At 37.8% G+C, this 18,960-nt stretch overlaps 1 protein-coding gene across 1 annotated transcript in view; it reads left to right on the top strand.

The window, feature by feature from the left end:
• The window catches only part of LOC134536927 (limbic system-associated membrane protein-like), a 1,114,650-nt gene that overhangs the window by 619,955 nt on the left and 475,735 nt on the right, over positions 1-18,960 (top strand). The window contains exon 3 of the mRNA XM_063377051.1: positions 14,445-14,514. Within this exon, the coding sequence (XP_063233121.1) occupies positions 14,513-14,514 (2 nt within the window). The 5' untranslated portion in view covers positions 14,445-14,512. The remainder of the gene's footprint in view (positions 1-14,444; positions 14,515-18,960) is intronic.

Below are 18,960 nucleotides of genomic sequence, written 5' to 3'. Positions count from 1 at the left end.
ACTTATTTTTTGTAAACGTTTTTGGTGCATCGCTTGGCCAAGTTTTTTTAAAATATATATCACAAAAAATATATCACTTATGGATTCTAAATAATATTTGAATCATCTGTTATCTTGCAGAGAAGTTATGTGTTTTCTGAGTAACAGTCTTCGCACATGGCACTAAACGAACGGAAAACAAGTTTCTCAGCTGTCTTCGATGCTAACACACCAATGCACACTGAAATTCATCACGTTGTATTCCAATGCGCATGCGCGTTTCGTCGAATTTCGTTTGAACGCAAGGAATACAACGTAGTACGTGGTTTACTCTACAAGCAAATGAAAAAAAGTTCAAGTAACAAACTGAAAAAAAAATCATACGTATATGATTATTTTTAATACTGATTTAATAGGTGCAATTATTATTTCATATCGTGTTAACAGTAGCACCAGTGAACCGAAATTTACGCAATATGGTTTTCCTCGAGAAGATTTTGTAAAAGATCAGGTAAAAATATATGTAAGAACAAACATGGCGTCGGTGATATTAACTATTTTTGCTTCTATTGTTAGCAGGCTTTCACGGCCATTGTCTGAAGTTGCTTGGCTTCTGGGTTGTAGCCGCGTCGTTGGCAAAAAATTCACAAACGTTTCGGTCGACATTGCAGTCGCCATCATCAGGGAGCCGTTACCTACTGAGGTTCTTACAAGTTATCCTGCCTTTATATTCTCTCGCCTGAGGAACTTCTTCCCCTCAGGCGAGAGTATATAAAAGCAGGATAACTTGTAAGAACCTCAGTAGATAACTGCTCTCTGATAATGGTTTTTTTGCTTCTCTTTAATATGACGAACGCTGTGCTATTTCTTTATATTGATATTAACTATACGCGTTATTTAATCACTTCAAAGAAGTAAAATTCTAACTCGCGTGCACAAGAGCACTATTTTTTTTTTTTTTTTTTTTTTAAAGTTTTAAGTTTTAAGGTGTGGGTGTACGAGTCGCCCTGTGTCAACCGCAGGCACGCTGACTTCTAAGAGGTTGCACACCCTCTGGTCTTCCCGAGTGGTGTGACAATATCCCAGCCGCGGCGCTGACGGTGCGACAGAGCGACGGTTGACCAGGAGGGTTTCGCCGGAATGGTTGGGGGGGGGGGGGGGGTTGAAGTGTGCCACTGCCCAGATGCAATTACTCGGCTCGGCTGTCCCGCCACCCCCTTTACAACCACGCGCTCCGGCGCCAACACTGCAATCAACGGCCGGCAAGGACTGCCCCGGCGAGACCCTCCACTTCCACCGGTCGTCGCGAGGGCATTCCCCTTGTTGCCTCGGCTGTTCACGAACGGCCAGAACGGCCTGCGTAACAGGCACGGAGTTACTGGCATATCTCCTGCGGTCAGGACGACCTTCGCGGAACAGACGCTTGCAGGAAGATTCGTCCGAGGGAGGCAACAGAGAAAGTGTTCATACTTTCAGAAATATATTTACTTGTTGGACCTAACGCCGCGAAGTGATTATAAAAAAACCGTCTTCTTGTGTGAGCTTACTTGTAAGATTTCATTATTACATTATTTCCTACTATGACTTGCAATTTAAGTAAGTTAAAACTAATCCATTATAATAAAAAAATTAGTTATAATTAGGCACACCTGTATTTCGCGATTTCATTTCATGTCAAGGTATTTTGCAAAACACTGTAGCTTTTTCTAAGAGTCGTGGCAAATTGTGAGGGTTCGGCAGTACGGTGACCACATTCTCATTGGCCCCGTCAAGAGCGGGACGACACCTCTCACCGACCTCAGCCAATAACCACAGGAGAAAAGCTACAGTATTTTGTGAAATACCTTGACACGAAATGTATTCGCGAAATACAGGTGTCCATAGTTATAATTCATGCATGTACCTTTCAATTTTTTTGGTTGGTCTAGAAATTTTTTAAGGAAATAATTTACAACTGTTTGATGACACTCCTTTGTTTGAAAATTTAAAATTGGAAAATTTTACTTTTTAATCATTTAGGTTGATAACTTTACAATGTGCTATTGCCGCTGTGCATTGTTTGTTATCCAAAAACTTCAAGAACGTAAACTCAAAATTGAAAACGTAAACCCTTAGAGAAAAACCCAAATCATCTGAAGTCGAACTTTAAATATCAGACAGTCCAGAATATTCTATGAAAGGAATTTAGTCATGAAAATATAACAGCTCAGACGAACGCAGAGGGCTAACAACAAAGAGACAGTTTCAACAAAAAACGTAAATTCAGACAGACACCAACCTCAGACAACACAGTGAACAGACGAACTGAACGATAATACTAAGCAGAAATTGTGGAGCATACAACGACTTCGGCACAGAGAACACATAAGGCTTCCTTTGTCAAAGGCCAATCTGAAGTTGAATGTAGTTTATTTTCTTAAAGTAGCCTAATATCTGACAGAAGCCAAATTAGAAATTTTCAAAATAATTAAAATGCATAGAGCTTAATAGTTGTCTAAATTACTAGCTTTTGTTATTGGTTAATGAAAGTCTTTGTTTGGGGTTTGTAACAAGTGCATACGAAATGAATTATAATTAACTTTACTGAAGCAAAGATAACGCAGTTAATCAAGGTTTGCTATATCATCTTTATATATATATTTCTTGTGTGCGTGTGTATGTCACTGAACTCCTCCTAGACGGCTGGACCGATTTTGATGAAATTTTGTGTGTGAGTTCACGGGGATTCGAGGATGGTTTAGATTCACAATTGGATATTTTATCTCGATTCTGAGTTAAGAAAACCTAAAAAAAAAAAAAACACGCTTTAAAAGAAAAAATTGCAACGCATTATTAGAAGCCATTAAGTTTTGCTATTGTAAGGAACTAAGTAGAGAGTAAGAAAAAAATAAAGATCCTGACAGTTTATAGCGTCGCCATATTTGTTTCAATTTTCAATACCCTTTTTGTATATTACAATTTAAATTGCAGAAAAAAAAATCATGTTTCGTAGCCACACAAATAGTGAGAATCGTTTTGATTCACAATTGGATATTTTATCTCGATTCTGAGTTAATAAAAACTAAAAAAACACGCATTAAAAGCAAAAATTGCAACGCATTATTAGAAGCCATTAAGTTTTGCTATTGTAAGGAACTAAGTAGAGAGTAAGAAAAAAATAAAGATCCTGACAGTTAATAGTGTCGCCATATTTGTTTCAATTTTCAATACCCTTTTTGTATATTACAATTTAAATTGCAGAAAAAAATCATGTTTCATAGCCACACAAATAGTGAGTGTGTGTCATTTCTCTATGTCCACGAGGTCTCGCCGCGTCAATTTTCTCCTTGGAGCGAACCCGTCCGCTTAATTAAATAAACAGCTTTTATCGTTGAATGATTTCATGATTTATTTAATGAAAATATGCTCTCATAAAAAAATTAGTTAGATAGACATTCAATAGGTGTCTTTCTCTCACTCTCTCTCTCTCTCTCTGAAATGTATGTAGCTTGCTCGCGGGTCAGTAATGCAGACAATCTTCACATTCTAGCTAGAGACGGAAAAAACAGTAAATGTGGTCTACAAAGACATTTTATGAAGTGTCTTCCCGTCATTACATTTGAAAGTAGAAACACTTAGTAGTCTATAACATATTTTTATTACAAAGACTGAAATAGAGGTGAGAAAAATTATCATTTGTGAACATAAGAAAACTACTACAACTGTATCAACTGTTATGTTATAATGTTTAAATTTCTAAATGGTGCAAGATAATACAAAATTCCATGCGGAAAAAGTCGTGGGTAGCAGATACGTATAGTTATAGGTGTGGGGCTATGCATGCTGATTTTTCATATACTGCATGGATGCGAACATGTAAGAATAATCTATCTATCTTACTATAATAAAACAGTACTTTCTCTGTCTGTCTGTTTGTACGCGATTTTGATGAAATTTTGTGTGTGAGTTCACGGGGATTCGAGGATGGTTTAGATTCACAATTGGATATTTTATCTCGATTCTGAGTTAAGAAAAACTAAAAATACACGCTTTAAAAGCAAAAAACTAAGCATTGTTGATAATTAGCCTCCATGGCAACGGGCTTTTGCATTGTTGTTGCCTTCTGCGTAACCATGGGAAAGGTTTTTGGTAACGGCAGTGGCGTGCCCAAGAGGAGGGGTATGTATAATGAGAAGATACAAAATGTCCAGCGTAGAAATACTTACCGCCATATCCATATCTCACAAAAAGTACATTTGGGCAGGACAATGTCTGTCGGGTCCGCTAGAAAGATATATAGAGAGATAGAGATATAAATAGAAAGATAGAGAGAGTTATAGAGATATACATAGAGAGATAGAGAATTAGAGAGATAAAGAGAGATGCTTAGTAAACGTTTAAAAAATTACAAAAAAAAATTGATTGAGGCATTGCAACGCATGCCGGGCATTATCTAGTAATTATATAGAAATATTTTAAAGAATATAAATTGTTTATAAAGGTTAATACATTTATATAAAATACATGAATTTTTGTGTAAATAAATATTATATATATTATACTAACATCGTTTTTGATAATATGCAAAGTGTAATTGTAAAGCATTATCCTTACTAATATTATAAATGCGAAAGTAACTCTAGTAGTATAGGAATGGGGCTACTGGCGCAGGGTCCAGGGTGAGGATTGAGGAGTGGGATTGTCGGTCCGCCATATTGGATTGTGACGTCACGGCGGCCATCTCGGAGGAGTGTAACGGGACATAGCGTAACGGGACAAGTTTGACCTTGACCCCGGCGGCCATTTTGGATCCGCCATCTTGGATCCGCCATTTTGGATGACGTATTTGTGTGTTCTCGAAAATTCCGGCGTTGTGTGTTCCGCCATCTTGGATGATGACTTCACTGTTGCAATTTCCGTTACGGTCGTCATCTTTAACTTTTTTATTTATTATCCGAATTTAATGAAATTTTTTTTAAAAATTATAAAAAAATTCAAATAATAAAATTCTAATAAAATAATTACAAAAAACAAACATGTACGACACGGAGTTCGGAGTCCTCGGTTCGAACCCGGTGAGGGCAAAAAAAATGGCGACCGATCCTTCCCTCACAGTGACTGCTGGCATACTGACTCCCACCACTTTTTTCATAGCATATATATCATCCGGCAGTATGACGTCATATACGCCATCTTGAAATTTGGAAGCCATCTTGAAAATATTTATTTATTATCCGATTTTAATGAAAAAAATTCCAAAATTCATCAAAAAATTAACGTATTTGAATTCTGTTTGATTATATCGATGTACGTCCTTGGTTCGATTCCCGGCGAGAGTAAACGGTCGATCCTTCCTCCATGAAAGCTACCTAGACTGATCTACCACCACCTGTACCAAGGTATATATCATCAACTGGTATGACATCATGTCCGCCATCTTGTCTTCATCCGCTGGAGACCACCATCTTGTTTTCGTCAGCTAGAGTGTGCCGATACCATGTAGTATAATTATCTGGTCACTAAACTTGTGTCCTCAACTGTTGACATTGAACATTGACCTTGAACTTTGACCTTGACCTAGAAATTTGACCTTGACCTTGAAATTTGACCTTGACCTTGAAATTTGACCTTGACCTTGAAATTTGACTTTGTCCCTGAAATTTGACTTTGTCCTTGTCGACCATCATGGATCCGACATTTTATGTTCAGTACATGCTACCAGAGGATACCACCTGCTGGAGTACGCCATCTTGTGTGTGTACTTGTATTATAGAGTACATTTCCATATGGATTATTTTATTCTAACCCGCTACAGTGCAGTAATCATTTATTACGGAGGTGCCCCCCGCCATCTAAAAATCATGTAATAATGTAGCTAGAAAAGCGGGAAAAAATCCAAAATTCATTAAATAAATCACTCATTAACTTACATATCGATTCGATCCGCTCCAGTCCTTGGTTCGATCCTCGATCGATGCAAAACATTTAATTTTATGAAAAAAAATAATAATTCCAATAAACCATGTTCAACATTCTTAAAGAGACTTTAAATCATCTACTACCATCATCCTATCAGACATCAAGACCACCATATTGGAAATTCGTAATTGTAATGCTAGAGATTCGGGAAAAAGTTCAAAACTCATTAAATAAATTTGTAATCTATATACTGATTGATTAGATCGACTAAGGTCCTTGACACGATCCTGGACGAAGCTAAAATAAATTTAATTAAAATACCAGAAAAGTGTAAGGTTCGAGGAATAAAACACCTAAAAGTCTTTTACAAACATAATATTTATTACACAATTTCTATCCTACTACAGAATCACTTGCGAAAGACAGCAATCTTATAAAAATTAAGCCCTGCATAGACGTACAACGACTACTTCTTAGCTCCAAATGGCTCCAAATGCTCCAAACGGCCTCCAAATGGCTCCAAAACCTCCAACAGCCTCCAAATGCTTAACACAGTTCCAAATGGCTCCAAATGCTCCAAACGGCCTCCAAATGCTTGACAGCTCCAAATGTTTCCAGCAGCTCCAAATGCTCCAAATGCTTGACAGCTCCAAATGCTTCAAAAGGCTCCAAATGCTCTAAATGCTCCAAACGGCCTCCAAATGGCTCCAACAGCTCCAACAGCCTCCAAATGCTTGACAGCTCCAAATGTTTCCAGCAGCTCCAAATGCTCCAAATGGCTCCAACAGCCTCCAAATGCTTAACACAGCTCTAAATGGCTCCAAATGCTCCAAACGGCCTCCAAATGCTTGACAGCTCCAAATGTCTCCAGCAGCTCCAAATGCTCCAACAGCTCTAAAAAAAGGCTCCAAATGCTCCAACAGCCTCCAAATGCTTAACACAGCTCCAAATGGCTCCAAATGCTTGACAGCTCCAAATGCATAACACAGCTCCAAATGGCTCCAAATGCTCCAAACGGCCTCCAAATGCTTGACAGCTCCAAATGTCTCCAGCAGCTCCAAATGCTCCAACAGCTCCAAAAAAAGGCTCCAAATGCTCCAACAGCCTCCAAATGCTTAACACAGCTCCAAATGGCTCCAAATGCTTGGCAGCTCCAAATGCTTCAAAAGGCTCCAAATGCTCCAAATGGCTCCAACAGCTCCAAAAGACTCCAAATGCTTCAAAAGGCTCCAATTGCTCCAAGAGCTCCATCTTCAATTGGTTCCAACTGATTCCCATTACTTTTATCGAACTTGGCATGATTACTAACATGTCTTTATCAGTATACATTTTGACTGGCAGTGGTAACGTTTTTTACACCTTTAAGTTATAAGTTTTATTTAGAAATCAGATTTCGATAAATGATAGCTTCCATCTGGAAAGAAAATATATTAATTTATTTTCAAGTTTATACACATACATTTAATTTAATCCATTATTGTATGTAGCCAGATTCCCTCAGTTCTTTGAGTATGAAGGATATTTCTTTAATGTTCGAATAGTTTCCTGCACAAAGCGATCCATGTAGTAGTCGTAGCCTGTTAACCAATATGTTATGATCTTCCCATGAGGTATAATCAATCTCTTCTGCTGCCTTCATCATCCTTGCATGTTTATAATAAATATTATCTCTGGTGTCTATCGTTTTTACACCAACCACAAGGTCACTTTCGTCATCTTGCCAGTGATTATCACAAGCTTGATCAGGATAATTTATTTTATTACGTCGTTTCCATCGTTTTGGTCTCAAACCACCATCACAGTCTTCGCTCTTGCATGCTTTTGGTGCTTCAGTACAGTACTCAATCATGTCAGCCTGAGATGTGTCACCACAATCTTCAATCATGCCAGCTTCTGATGTGTCACCACAGTCTTCAATCATGTCAGCACCACAAACTTGATCAGGATAATTTATTTTATTACGTCGTTTCCATCGTTTTGGTCTCAGACTGCCATCACAGTCTTCGATCTTGCCTGCTTTAGGTGTTTCAGTACAGTACTCAATCATGTCAGCCTCAGATGTGTCACCACAATCTTCAATCATGCCAGCCTCAGATGATTCATCAAAGTCTTCGACCTTGTAAGCTTCAGGTGGTTTTCCATCTTTCACATTTTCATGGAGACGACTAGATATTGGAGTAAATATATTTTCATTTCTAATGTGGTTACAACTTCCTTCGTTTGTTTTAAATTTTAAATTATTATCTTGATCTAGATCAGTAATTTTAGCATTAGCTTTTTCGCCTTCGTTCCTCTTCCGCGATGTTGTAGCCCAGTCTTCGTTATCTTTATTCATCTTAATTGTACAGGTCTTGTAATGTCTATCCAAGTAATATCTTCTACCAAAGGATTTCTGACACTGACTGCAATGAAATGGTTTTTGACAAGGACCCAAATTACACTCGCTTCTTTCATGTCGTTTAGCATTCTTTCTCAAGGTAAACACCTTGCTACAGTATCTACAGTGATGACGTTTTGATACAGCAACAAATCCCGTTTCAGGATTCATATTAGTTATTGAGACTAATGCCAGATGCAAACTAAGAGTTTAATTAGATATATTACTTAAATAGAATTTTTTAATTATTTCATCAGCGAGAATTAATTTATCTCATTCAAAGGTACTTGTTGCAAGTAGTTCTGCTTTTCAACAACAGATGTCGCCACATGTTACTTGCAGGTAAATAATATTTAGTTCTTTTATGCGGGATGCGGGATGCTCACTAACGATCGCAAAAGAAGGATGGCTTCGCTAGACTCCAAGGAGAAGGAAGTTCGTCCATCCTGTTAGTGCTTCTTAGATTTCTCAGAGATTATTTGACTGAGTAATGATATTTTTTTTTTAAATTTCCACCTGATAAAAATATTACAAGTGCTGATTTATTGGCAGAATTTCAATAATTAAATGCAACCTTGAATAAAAAATGACATGACTCATTAAGTAAAAAATTCTTCATGCAGAGATCAATTCCTCATCAGTAACCAGAAGCACTCGGAGAAAACCATCAGATGTCTAGTCAGGAATAATCAGAAGCACCCAGAGAAAACCATCAAAATATTGTCAAGAATAATCAGGAGCACACGGAGAAAACTACCATAATATTGTCAAGAATAAACGGGAGCACACGGAGAAATCCACCATAATATTGACAAGAATAATCAGGAGCACACGGAGAAAACCACCGCAATTTTTCTTTGATATCATAAAATTTTAGGAAAAAATAATAAAAAATAAAAATAAATTAATAAAAAAGTAAAAAAAATAAAATAAAAAAATACATAAAATTCTGGCTTGTACTAGAACTCTATCTTTGTTCAACAATGAGAAGTTCACAAGCTAGCAAAATATATTTATGTATTTTTTTATTTTATTTTTTTTTTAATTTTTTATTAATTTATTTTTATTTTTTATTATTGAATGAGATAAATTAATTCTCGCTGATGAAATAATTAAAAAATTATATTTAAGTAATATATCTAATTTAAAACTCTTAGTTTGCATCTGGCATTAGTCTCAATAACTAATATGAATCCTGAAACGGGATTTGTTGCTGTATCAAAACGTCATCACTGTAGATACTGTAGCAAGGTGTTTACCTTGAGAAAGAATGCTAAACGACATGAAAGAAGCGAGTGTAATTTGGGTCCTTGTCAAAAACCATTTCATTGCAGTCAGTGTCAGAAATCCTTTGGTAGAAGATATTACTTGGATAGACATTACAAGACCTGTACAATTAAGATGAATAAAGATAACGAAGACTGGGCTACAACATCGCGGAAGAGGAACGAAGGCGAAAAAGCTAATGCTAAAATTACTGATCTAGATCAAGATAATAATTTAAAATTTAAAACAAACGAAGGAAGTTGTAACCACATTAGAAATGAAAATATATTTACTCCAATATCTAGTCGTCTCCATGAAAATGTGAAAGATGGAGAACCACCTGAAGCTTACAAGGTCGAAGACTTTGATGAATCATCTGAGGCTGGCATGATTGAAGATTGTGGTGACACATCTGAGGCTGACATGATTGAGTACTGTACTGAAACACCTAAAGCAGGCAAGATCGAAGACTGTGATGGCAGTCTGAGACCAAAACGATGGAAACGACGTAAAAAAATAAATTATCCTGATCAAGTTTGTGGTGCTGACATGATTGAAGACTGTGGTGACACATCAGAAGCTGGCATGATTGAAGATTGTGGTGACACATCTGAGGCTGACATGATTGAGTACTGTACTGAAGCACCAAAAGCATGCAAGAGCGAAGACTGTGATGGCAGTCTGAGACCAAAACGATGGAAACGACGTAATAAAATAAATTATCCTGATCAAGCTTGTGATAATCACTGGCAAGATGACGAAAGTGACCTTGTGGTTGGTGTTAAAACGATAGACACCAGAGATAATATTTATTATAAACATGCAAGGATGATGAAGGCAGCAGAAGAGATTGATTATACCTCATGGGAAGATCCTAACATATTGGTTAACAGGCTACGACTACTACATGGATCGCTTTGTGCAGGAAACTATTCGAACATTAAAGAAATATCCTTCATACTCAAAGAACTGAGGGAAGCTGGCTACATACAATAATGGATTAAATTAAATGTATGTGTATAAACTTGAAGATAAATTAATATATTTTCTTTCCAGATGGAAGCTATCATTTATCGAAATCTGATTTCTAAATAAAACTTATAACTTAAAGGTGTAAAAAACGTTACCACTGCCAGTCAAAATGTATACTGATAAAGACATGTTAGTAATCATGCCAAGTTCGATAAAAGTAATGGGAATCAGTTGGAACCAATTGAAGATGGAGCTCTTGGAGCAATTGGAGCCTTTTGAAGCATTTGGAGTCTTTTGGAGCTGTTTGAGCCATTTGGAGCATTTGGAGCCTTTTGAAGCATTTGGAGCTGCCAAGCATTTGGAGCCATTTGGAGCTGTGTTAAGCATTTGGAGGCTGTTGGAGCATTTGGAGCCTTTTTTTGGAGCTGTTGGAGCATTTGGAGCTGCTGGAGACATGTGGAGCTGTCAAGCATTTGGAGGCCGTTTGGAGCATTTGGAGCCATTTGGAGCTGTGTTAAGCATTTGGAGGCTGTTGGAGCATTTGGAGCCTTTTTTTGGAGCTGTTGGAGCATTTGGAGCTGCTGGAGACATTTGGAGCTGTCAAGCATTTGGAGGCCGTTTGGAGCATTTGGAGCCATTTAGAGCTGTGTTAAGCATTTGGAGGCTGTTGGAGCCATTTGGAGCATTTGGAGCTGCTGGAAACATTTGGAGCTGTCAAGCATTTGGAGGCTTTGGAGCTGTTGGAGCCATTTGGAGGCCGTTTGGAGCATTTGGAGCATTTGGAGCCTTTTGAAGCATTTGGAGCTGTCAAGCATTTGGAGCATTTGGAGCTGCTGGAAACATTTGGAGCTGTCAAGCATTTGGAGGCCGTTTGGAGCATTTGGAGCCATTTGGAACTGTGTTAAGCATTTGGAGGCTGTTGGAGCTTTTGGAGCCATTTGGAGGCCGTTTGGAGCATTTGGAGCCATTTGGAGCTAAGAAGTAGTCGTTGTACGTCTATGCAGGGCTAAATTTTTATAAGATTGCTGTCTTTCGCAAGTGATTCTGTAGTAGGATAGAAATTGTGTAATAAATATTATGTTTGTAAAAGACTTTTAGGTGTTTTATTCCTCGAACCTTACACTTTTCTGGTATTTTAATTAAATTTATTTTAGCTTCGTCCAGGATCGTGTCAAGGACCTTAGTCGATCTAATCAATCAGTATATAGATTACAAATTTATTTAATGAGTTTTGAACTTTTTCCCGAATCTCTAGCATTACAATTACGAATTTCCAATATGGTGGTCTTGATGTCTGATAGGATGATGGTAGTAGATGTTTTAAAGTCTCTTTAAGAATGTTGAACATGGTTTATTGGAATTATTATTTTTTTTCATAAAATTAAATGTTTTGCATCGATCGAGGATCGAACCAAGGACTGGAGCGGATCGAATAGATATGTAAGTTAATGAGTGATTTATTTAATGAATTTTGGATTTTTTCCCGCTTTTCTAGCTACATTATTACATGATTTTTAGATGGCGGGGGGCACCTCCGTAATAAATGATTACTGCACTGTAGCGGGTTAGAATAAAATAATCCATATGGAAATGTACTCTATAATACAAGTACACACACAAGATGGCGTACTCCAGCAGGTGGTATCCTCTGGTAGCATGTACTGAACATAAAATGTCGGATCCATGATGGTCGACAAGGACAAAGTCAAATTTCAGGGACAAAGTCAAATTTCAAGGTCAAGGTCAAATTTCAAGGTCAAGGTCAAATTTCAAGGTCAAGGTCAAAGTTCAAGTTCAATGTTCAATGTCAACAGTTGAGGACACAAGTTTAGTGACCAGATAATTATACTACATGGTATCGGCACACTCTAGCTGACGAAAACAAGATGGTGGTCTTCAGCGGATGAAGACAAGATGGCGGACATGATGTCATACCAGTTGATGATATATACCTTGGTACAGGTGGTGGTAGATCAGTCTAGGTAGCTTTCATGGAGGAAGGATCGACCGTTTACTCTCGCCGGGAATCGAACCAAGGACGTACATCGATATAATCAAACAGAATTCAAATACGTTAATTTTTTGATGAATTTTGGAATTTTTTTCATTAAAATCGGATAATAAATAAATATTTTCAAGATGGCTTCCAAATTTCAAGATGGCGTATATGACGTCATACTGCCGGATGATATATATGCTATGAAAAAAGTGGTGGGAGTCAGTATGCCAGCAGTCACTGTGAGGGAAGGATCGGTCGCCATTTTTTTTTGCCCTCACCGGGTTCGAACCGAGGACTCCGAACTCCGTGTCGTACATGTTTGTTTTTTGTAATTATTTTATTAGAATTTTATTATTTGAATTTTTTTATAATTTTAAAAAAAAATTTCATTAAATTCGGATAATAAATAAAAAAGTTAAAGATGACGACCGTAACCGAAATTGCAACAGTGAAGTCATCATCCAAGATGGCGGAACACACAACGCCGGAATTTTCGAGAACACACAAATACGTCATCCAAAATGGCGGATCCAAGATGGCGGATCCAAAATGGCCGCCGGGGTCAAGGTAAAACTTGTCCCGTTACGCTATGTCCCGTTACACTCCTCCGAGATGGCCGCCGTGACGTCACAATCCAATATGGCGGACCGACAATCCCACTCCTCAATCCTCACCCTGGACCCTGCGCCAGTAGCCTAATTCCTATACTACTAACTCTGTCTGTCTGTCGCGCTTTCACGCCAAAACTACTAAACCGATTTAAATGAAATTTGGCACACAGATAGTCTAGAGCCTGAGAAAGGACATAGGCTTCATTTTAATGCAGTAAAAAGGTTTTAAGGGATTGAGATGGGCGGATGAAAAGTTCTATGAAAGTATCGTCATTTTTAGAGCTAGAAGCTTGAAACTTATTTTCTAGGTTGTTGATTCGATATAAATAAATATGAAATTCAAAGTTTGTAAAAGTTTTACCCTCAAGGGTGTAAAATGACAATAGGTAATAGGGGATGAAAGTTTGTATGGAAATATGTAAGGTTTGTGTGTATGTTTTATAAGTTTGCGACAAGAGACAAAATATTAGAGCTATTCTGATGTAACATTTACGGAGTCATTACAAAATGTGAAACTGAAGTTAACGCGAGTAAGAAACTTGCCAAGCACCGCACCGTACGCTGTGCAATGGTGTTTGGGGGGGGGGGGGATCGCGGCGTGGCACGGCGCGGTGTAGGTGGGGAAATATGCCTAAGTGTGGTTACCCGAACGGGCAGACACGTGTGGGCAGACGACTGTGCCCCACGCATGCGAATACTGATTTTTTCCGCTGCAAATTCATTATTATTCACTGCAAATTGATTACAATTCGATTTGCTTGCACGATTTTTTGTTTATTTAATTAAGTTTCTTCGCGAAATACAAATAACTTTAAGTTTTTGGGTTAGGTTATTAAATATTTTTTTCTTTAGTTGGGTCATTGTTTTGTTTATTTCATTCGTCAAAAGTAGATTATTTTCTAATTTAGTTCGATGTTATTACGTCATTATTATTTGTTGTACATGTTGATATTAGCTAGGTACCTAAGAACGGTAACTCCTTTTGTATGTACTTATGTACTTAAATAATTTAATATGCTCTTTGCAGTGAAACACTGCAAAAAGCTCATTAAAGTATTTATACGTATGTGTCTTACTTGTAAAATAATTAGCCTAAATAAGTAAAGTCGCGGGCACAGCTATTAAATATGTATTTTTGATGTTCCTGGCAAATAATTATTATAACAATTTTTTTTTTGCTTTTTGTGTTAACTTTCTGTGCTATTTAGTACTTAATTTTAAGTAAATTACACTTGAAATTTATCTTCAAATTTCCTCAAGAAATGAATACCTTAGATATTCAAACATAAGTGTTTAATTATAATTTTAAAATATTTATCGTGTCACTTTTTATTTGTTTCAGGTGAGAAAATTTCAATATTTTGCATCCAGCTGAGATGATAGTACAACGCAGATGAAGATCATACGGTAATGTAAGTACAATGTTTGACTACGTTTCGTTTAGATAATTATATGAATATTAAAGTATTTACATATTTTTTTTTGTATTTTACTTTTTGATTTGGTTAAAGTAGAAGAACGTAACATGTGTGTGTTATCATGTAAATAAAATAATATCTTAGAAGAAATAATTATTTGCACTACACTGTGTATTGGCCTTCAAGTAATTAGTTAGTACATGATCAATCAGCAAACGGCAATGCCTGGATTTAAGTAAGCCCTGAGTTTTCCAAGAGAGTTTCTCTTCCAAGTCCTAATGAAGTCAAGTTCTCTCTTACAGCATATTATAGATAACTAGCACAAAGTAGCATAACATTAAAAAACTGTCATTTTGATTTTTTTTTAAGTGTAGAACCTTAGAGCACACACTGAGAACTACGGTATATTTCATCAATGTCACAATAATTTCACTATCCACGAAAACCACCCTGTTGAACTATCATCATCCTCTGATTGCAAACAGTCAACAACAGACGCGAAAGCTGAAACGCAACAATAGAACCAAGTGCTGCCGCACACGTGGGAGGAAATCATTACTCTCATTTATGACGTCGATAAATACCGCCCTCGAGCGCCGGGTTAATTTCCCTGCTAAATCCACCCGCGTGAAATTCCCGGGGCAGTTTATACCAGGACAGAAAGGGGCCGGAAGGGGAGTAAAATAATAGGACGACCGATTTTATTTTTTTTTAAATTTTATTTTAGAGAGAACTCAGAGATATCCATGTTTTAATCTCACGACCGCCGGCTGCGCCTAATGTTTCCCCAGCGCTCATTAACGGCCCGCTAAAATATCAGATTGTAATCTGGCCCGCAGATGAATGGTGCGCCCCGTCTGCGCGGGGCGCCGCCACACAAACAGCCCTGCAGCTCTGCGGCTCGGGGGTTGTAGGGTCCGGAAGGGAGGGGCAGGGGGTGGTTGGAACAGCAGGGAAGAGCCATAACTGCTGCTCCCGGCTGGGTCCCGCACAGAAGCCCTGGGTGGGACCCGTCTGGCGACCTACATACCGCTCGGACTCTAGAGGGTGGACGGGGGGGTGGGACGTGAGCGAGAAACGTGTGAACATCTAACCTCGCTAGCGAACAAATTCATGTGCTCCCATGTTGCGAATACACTTTTTAGTACGAAACTAGGACACGAGATTCAACGTAAATATTATTTTTAATAATGCCAAACGTGATAAATGATTGCAAAATTGTGTTTTCAACTTAATTTCTGGACGCGAATCACACGTAGTTTGAGCACCCGCCACGAGATTTCGTTCCTGGAGCAGTTACGTGGACTATCGAATATTTAGATTTGCAGAGCGAAACTTTAAACTATATAATAAAACATATTTTTATAAAAGCGAAGACGACTTGAAAAAATTCTATACACCGTCTTTAGGCCTCATTTCGAGAATAATTTTTACTAAAATCCTACCCATCTTGTTAAAATTCTTAAAACATTTAAAATGTTTAAAGTATCCCTTTTTTTTTGTACTTTTATTAGTGAATATATTATTACTTGCAACTCTGCATTAAACATAAGGTAACTTTTTATAATCAACCCTAATAACAACTTCAAAATACTAAAAAAATATGAAAGACTGTTATATACAATTATTACCATTAAATTTGAGAACGTCTCTAAAATTGCAGACATAATATTATTTACAATAGTTATCAGTGTTCACAAGCATCCACCAAATCGGGGAGAGAAAACACTGTCTTATAAAAGATGGTGTGCTAGCCGGGGACCATGCCTTGAATGCACGAGAGTAGTAGCTCTACTATATGTATATTTGTTCCTACGTGGACTGGGCTCGGGGTGAGGAACCGAGGGGAAGGTACACCATCATGGGTTGTGACATCACGGCAGCCATATTGTATGACATTGACCTTTGACCTTGACCTTGATCAAGGCCGTCATCTTGTATTCCGTCAATTTGAATTTAATATTCGCCATTTTGTTTTCTAGAACATTCCACCGTTTTGAATTATGACGTTACTTTTGCAATTTTTGTTATGGCCGCTATGTCGAAAATCCGTAATTATTATCAGAAAAAAATGAAAAAAAAATTAAAATTTTAAAATCATTTAATTATTCAAATTTTAATAAAATATTTATCAAAAAACGCATTTACGTCATAGAGCTCGGAGTTCTCGGTTCGAACCCGGTGAGAGCAAAATAAATATGGCAATGGATCATTTGCACGTGGTGGCTGCTGGCAGACTGACCTCCCACCACTAATTCCAATGCATATTATTATTTCATGAAATTTCCCTACTCACCCGCTACCGCCTCCCCCACCTAACCACACCACCCGCCATATTTTTTCTCGCAATCATCTCTTTCCCTCCATTCCATATACCAAAATATTATTTGTTCTTGGAATTTCCCCTGCACCTCCTCCCCAACCTCTTCTTCCCCCTCGACCACCTACCCCCAACAACCCACCATATTTTTTTCTCGTTATCATCCCTCCCCTCACTCTTCTATAACAATTATTTTTTCTTGCATTGAACCCCCACCACCTCCCTTCTTTCCAAGAAATTGTTACCCACTTCCCTTCCCGCTCTCTTTTCCGACATTTTCACCATATTTTCTGACCCTCCAAAACCCTCTATTTGAATGCTGGCTGGATGACCCGGGAGTCTTTAGTTGCAGGAGTTAATCCCACGCACCGACCGTCTAACGAGGCAATGAAGGTCACCATCTTGTATTATGACATCAAAGCCACCATCTGGTTTTTGTCTTCTGGATGCCACCATCTTGAATCATGACATCACACTGCCATATGGTTTTCATCTGCCCGGAATCTTGGATTACATTGTCAGCCATTTTTATTCCTTTTTGCTGGAGGCCGCCAATTTTGATACATCTATCTTCAGTTGTTCTTAGATTGCGTCAGCATTGCTATGTCTTATCCACGCGTAAGGTCGATGTTCCATTATCTTCCAATGCTGTTACGGTAGTTATCGAAATATTAAATTTAGTTTTCTATACAGAATATATTGTTAACACTTTGATTCGAACCATAATAGTTCGAGGTTTGAAAACATAAACATTTAACTGCACGGCCATCGAGACATCTGTCAACTAAGATAGGTATATAAAATACTAGCTGACCCGGCGAACTTCGTACCGCCTAACAGTCAATAAATGTCGTGTTAACTTTTAGCTAAACTTAATTCAGGATTTTATTAATGTAATAAAATGAATACTAAAAGTTCAATAAAAGTACAAATATAAAGTATTTCAATAGCGTGTCAGCAAGACGTTTGCTTTAATGAAGCTATGTATTTTGCTGCATGGGTTGCACTCGAGTTGATTCTCTTCAGTGTAGCACTTTTTGATATACAAAATTTTTTGTTTTGTTATCAGGCGCATGAACAAATAAAGCGGCTGGTTTGCCAACACGTGAACATGCCACGTACCATGAAAAAAACATGTATTTTCTAGATTCAGACCACAGTAAACTTAGTTATTTGTTAATACTCATGGTGAATGCAAGACGAATCGGAAATTGAATTTGTTTAAACTCAAAGGGCATATCGGTTGGGATCATCGGAACCCTCGGAATGAGAACTTCCACACCTTTAAATTTTCCTTTGAGTATCATAGCGTGAATCACATTGGTAATCAGTTTTATTATCACTAAACGCGTTCAATTGCATAGTTTTGGCTGGTTTATATTTCGAAGCATGATGACTACCGAGCCAACCTTCAGTTGTAAATTGTGTGGTAGTAAGCCAGGCACATGCAAGAAGTTTAAAAAGTCAGTTGGTAAGTTGGTGGCTTCGTCTTCGTTTGTTACACGGTCAATGATTTGAATGAATGCCGAGTACCAACGATTTGATTCTGAATTACGAAGTTTAAATCATCCACATCTTTGTTCTTAGCCACCAAAATTGCTCGCTTACTCAACCATTTGTAATTTTTGTGGTTAGCAATGATGTTCGGGAACACTTTATTGATGAGCTCGTCTTTCGATGAGACGAAATTGCAAAAATTCGGAGGAAATGAAATCAATCCGCTCGATTCGTAGACAGGAACACTGCCATTATCAATAGTTAGCAATTGCTTGGATAAATCTTCAACAGATAGATCTTTCAGCAATGAAACTCTCGTGTTTGCTGCCAGCTGAAGTTTCTTTACATAGCGGCAAAGATTGGATAATTTGAGGCAAGCGTTTATTTCATCGGCAGATGTCGATCTTGGAATGATTGGCAGTGTTTGGCGGAAATCACCAGACAGTAAAATCATTGCGCCTCCAAAACATCTCGAGTCATTCCGCAGATCTTTCAATGTTCGGTCAAGTGCTTCCAATGCGAGTTTGTGCGCCATTGTGCATTCTTTACAGATGATGATTTTAGAAACTACTAAAACTTTGGTCATTGCGGAGTGTTTCGCAATGTTACATGTCAGTTGTTCA

The sequence above is a fragment of the Bacillus rossius genome, chromosome 1 (genome assembly GCF_032445375.1).
Source record: "Bacillus rossius redtenbacheri isolate Brsri chromosome 1, Brsri_v3, whole genome shotgun sequence".
Taxonomy (NCBI): Eukaryota; Metazoa; Arthropoda; class Insecta; order Phasmatodea; family Bacillidae; genus Bacillus; species Bacillus rossius.
The sequence above is the reverse complement of the archived record's forward strand: the minus strand, read 5'-3'. Positions and strand labels throughout refer to the sequence as shown.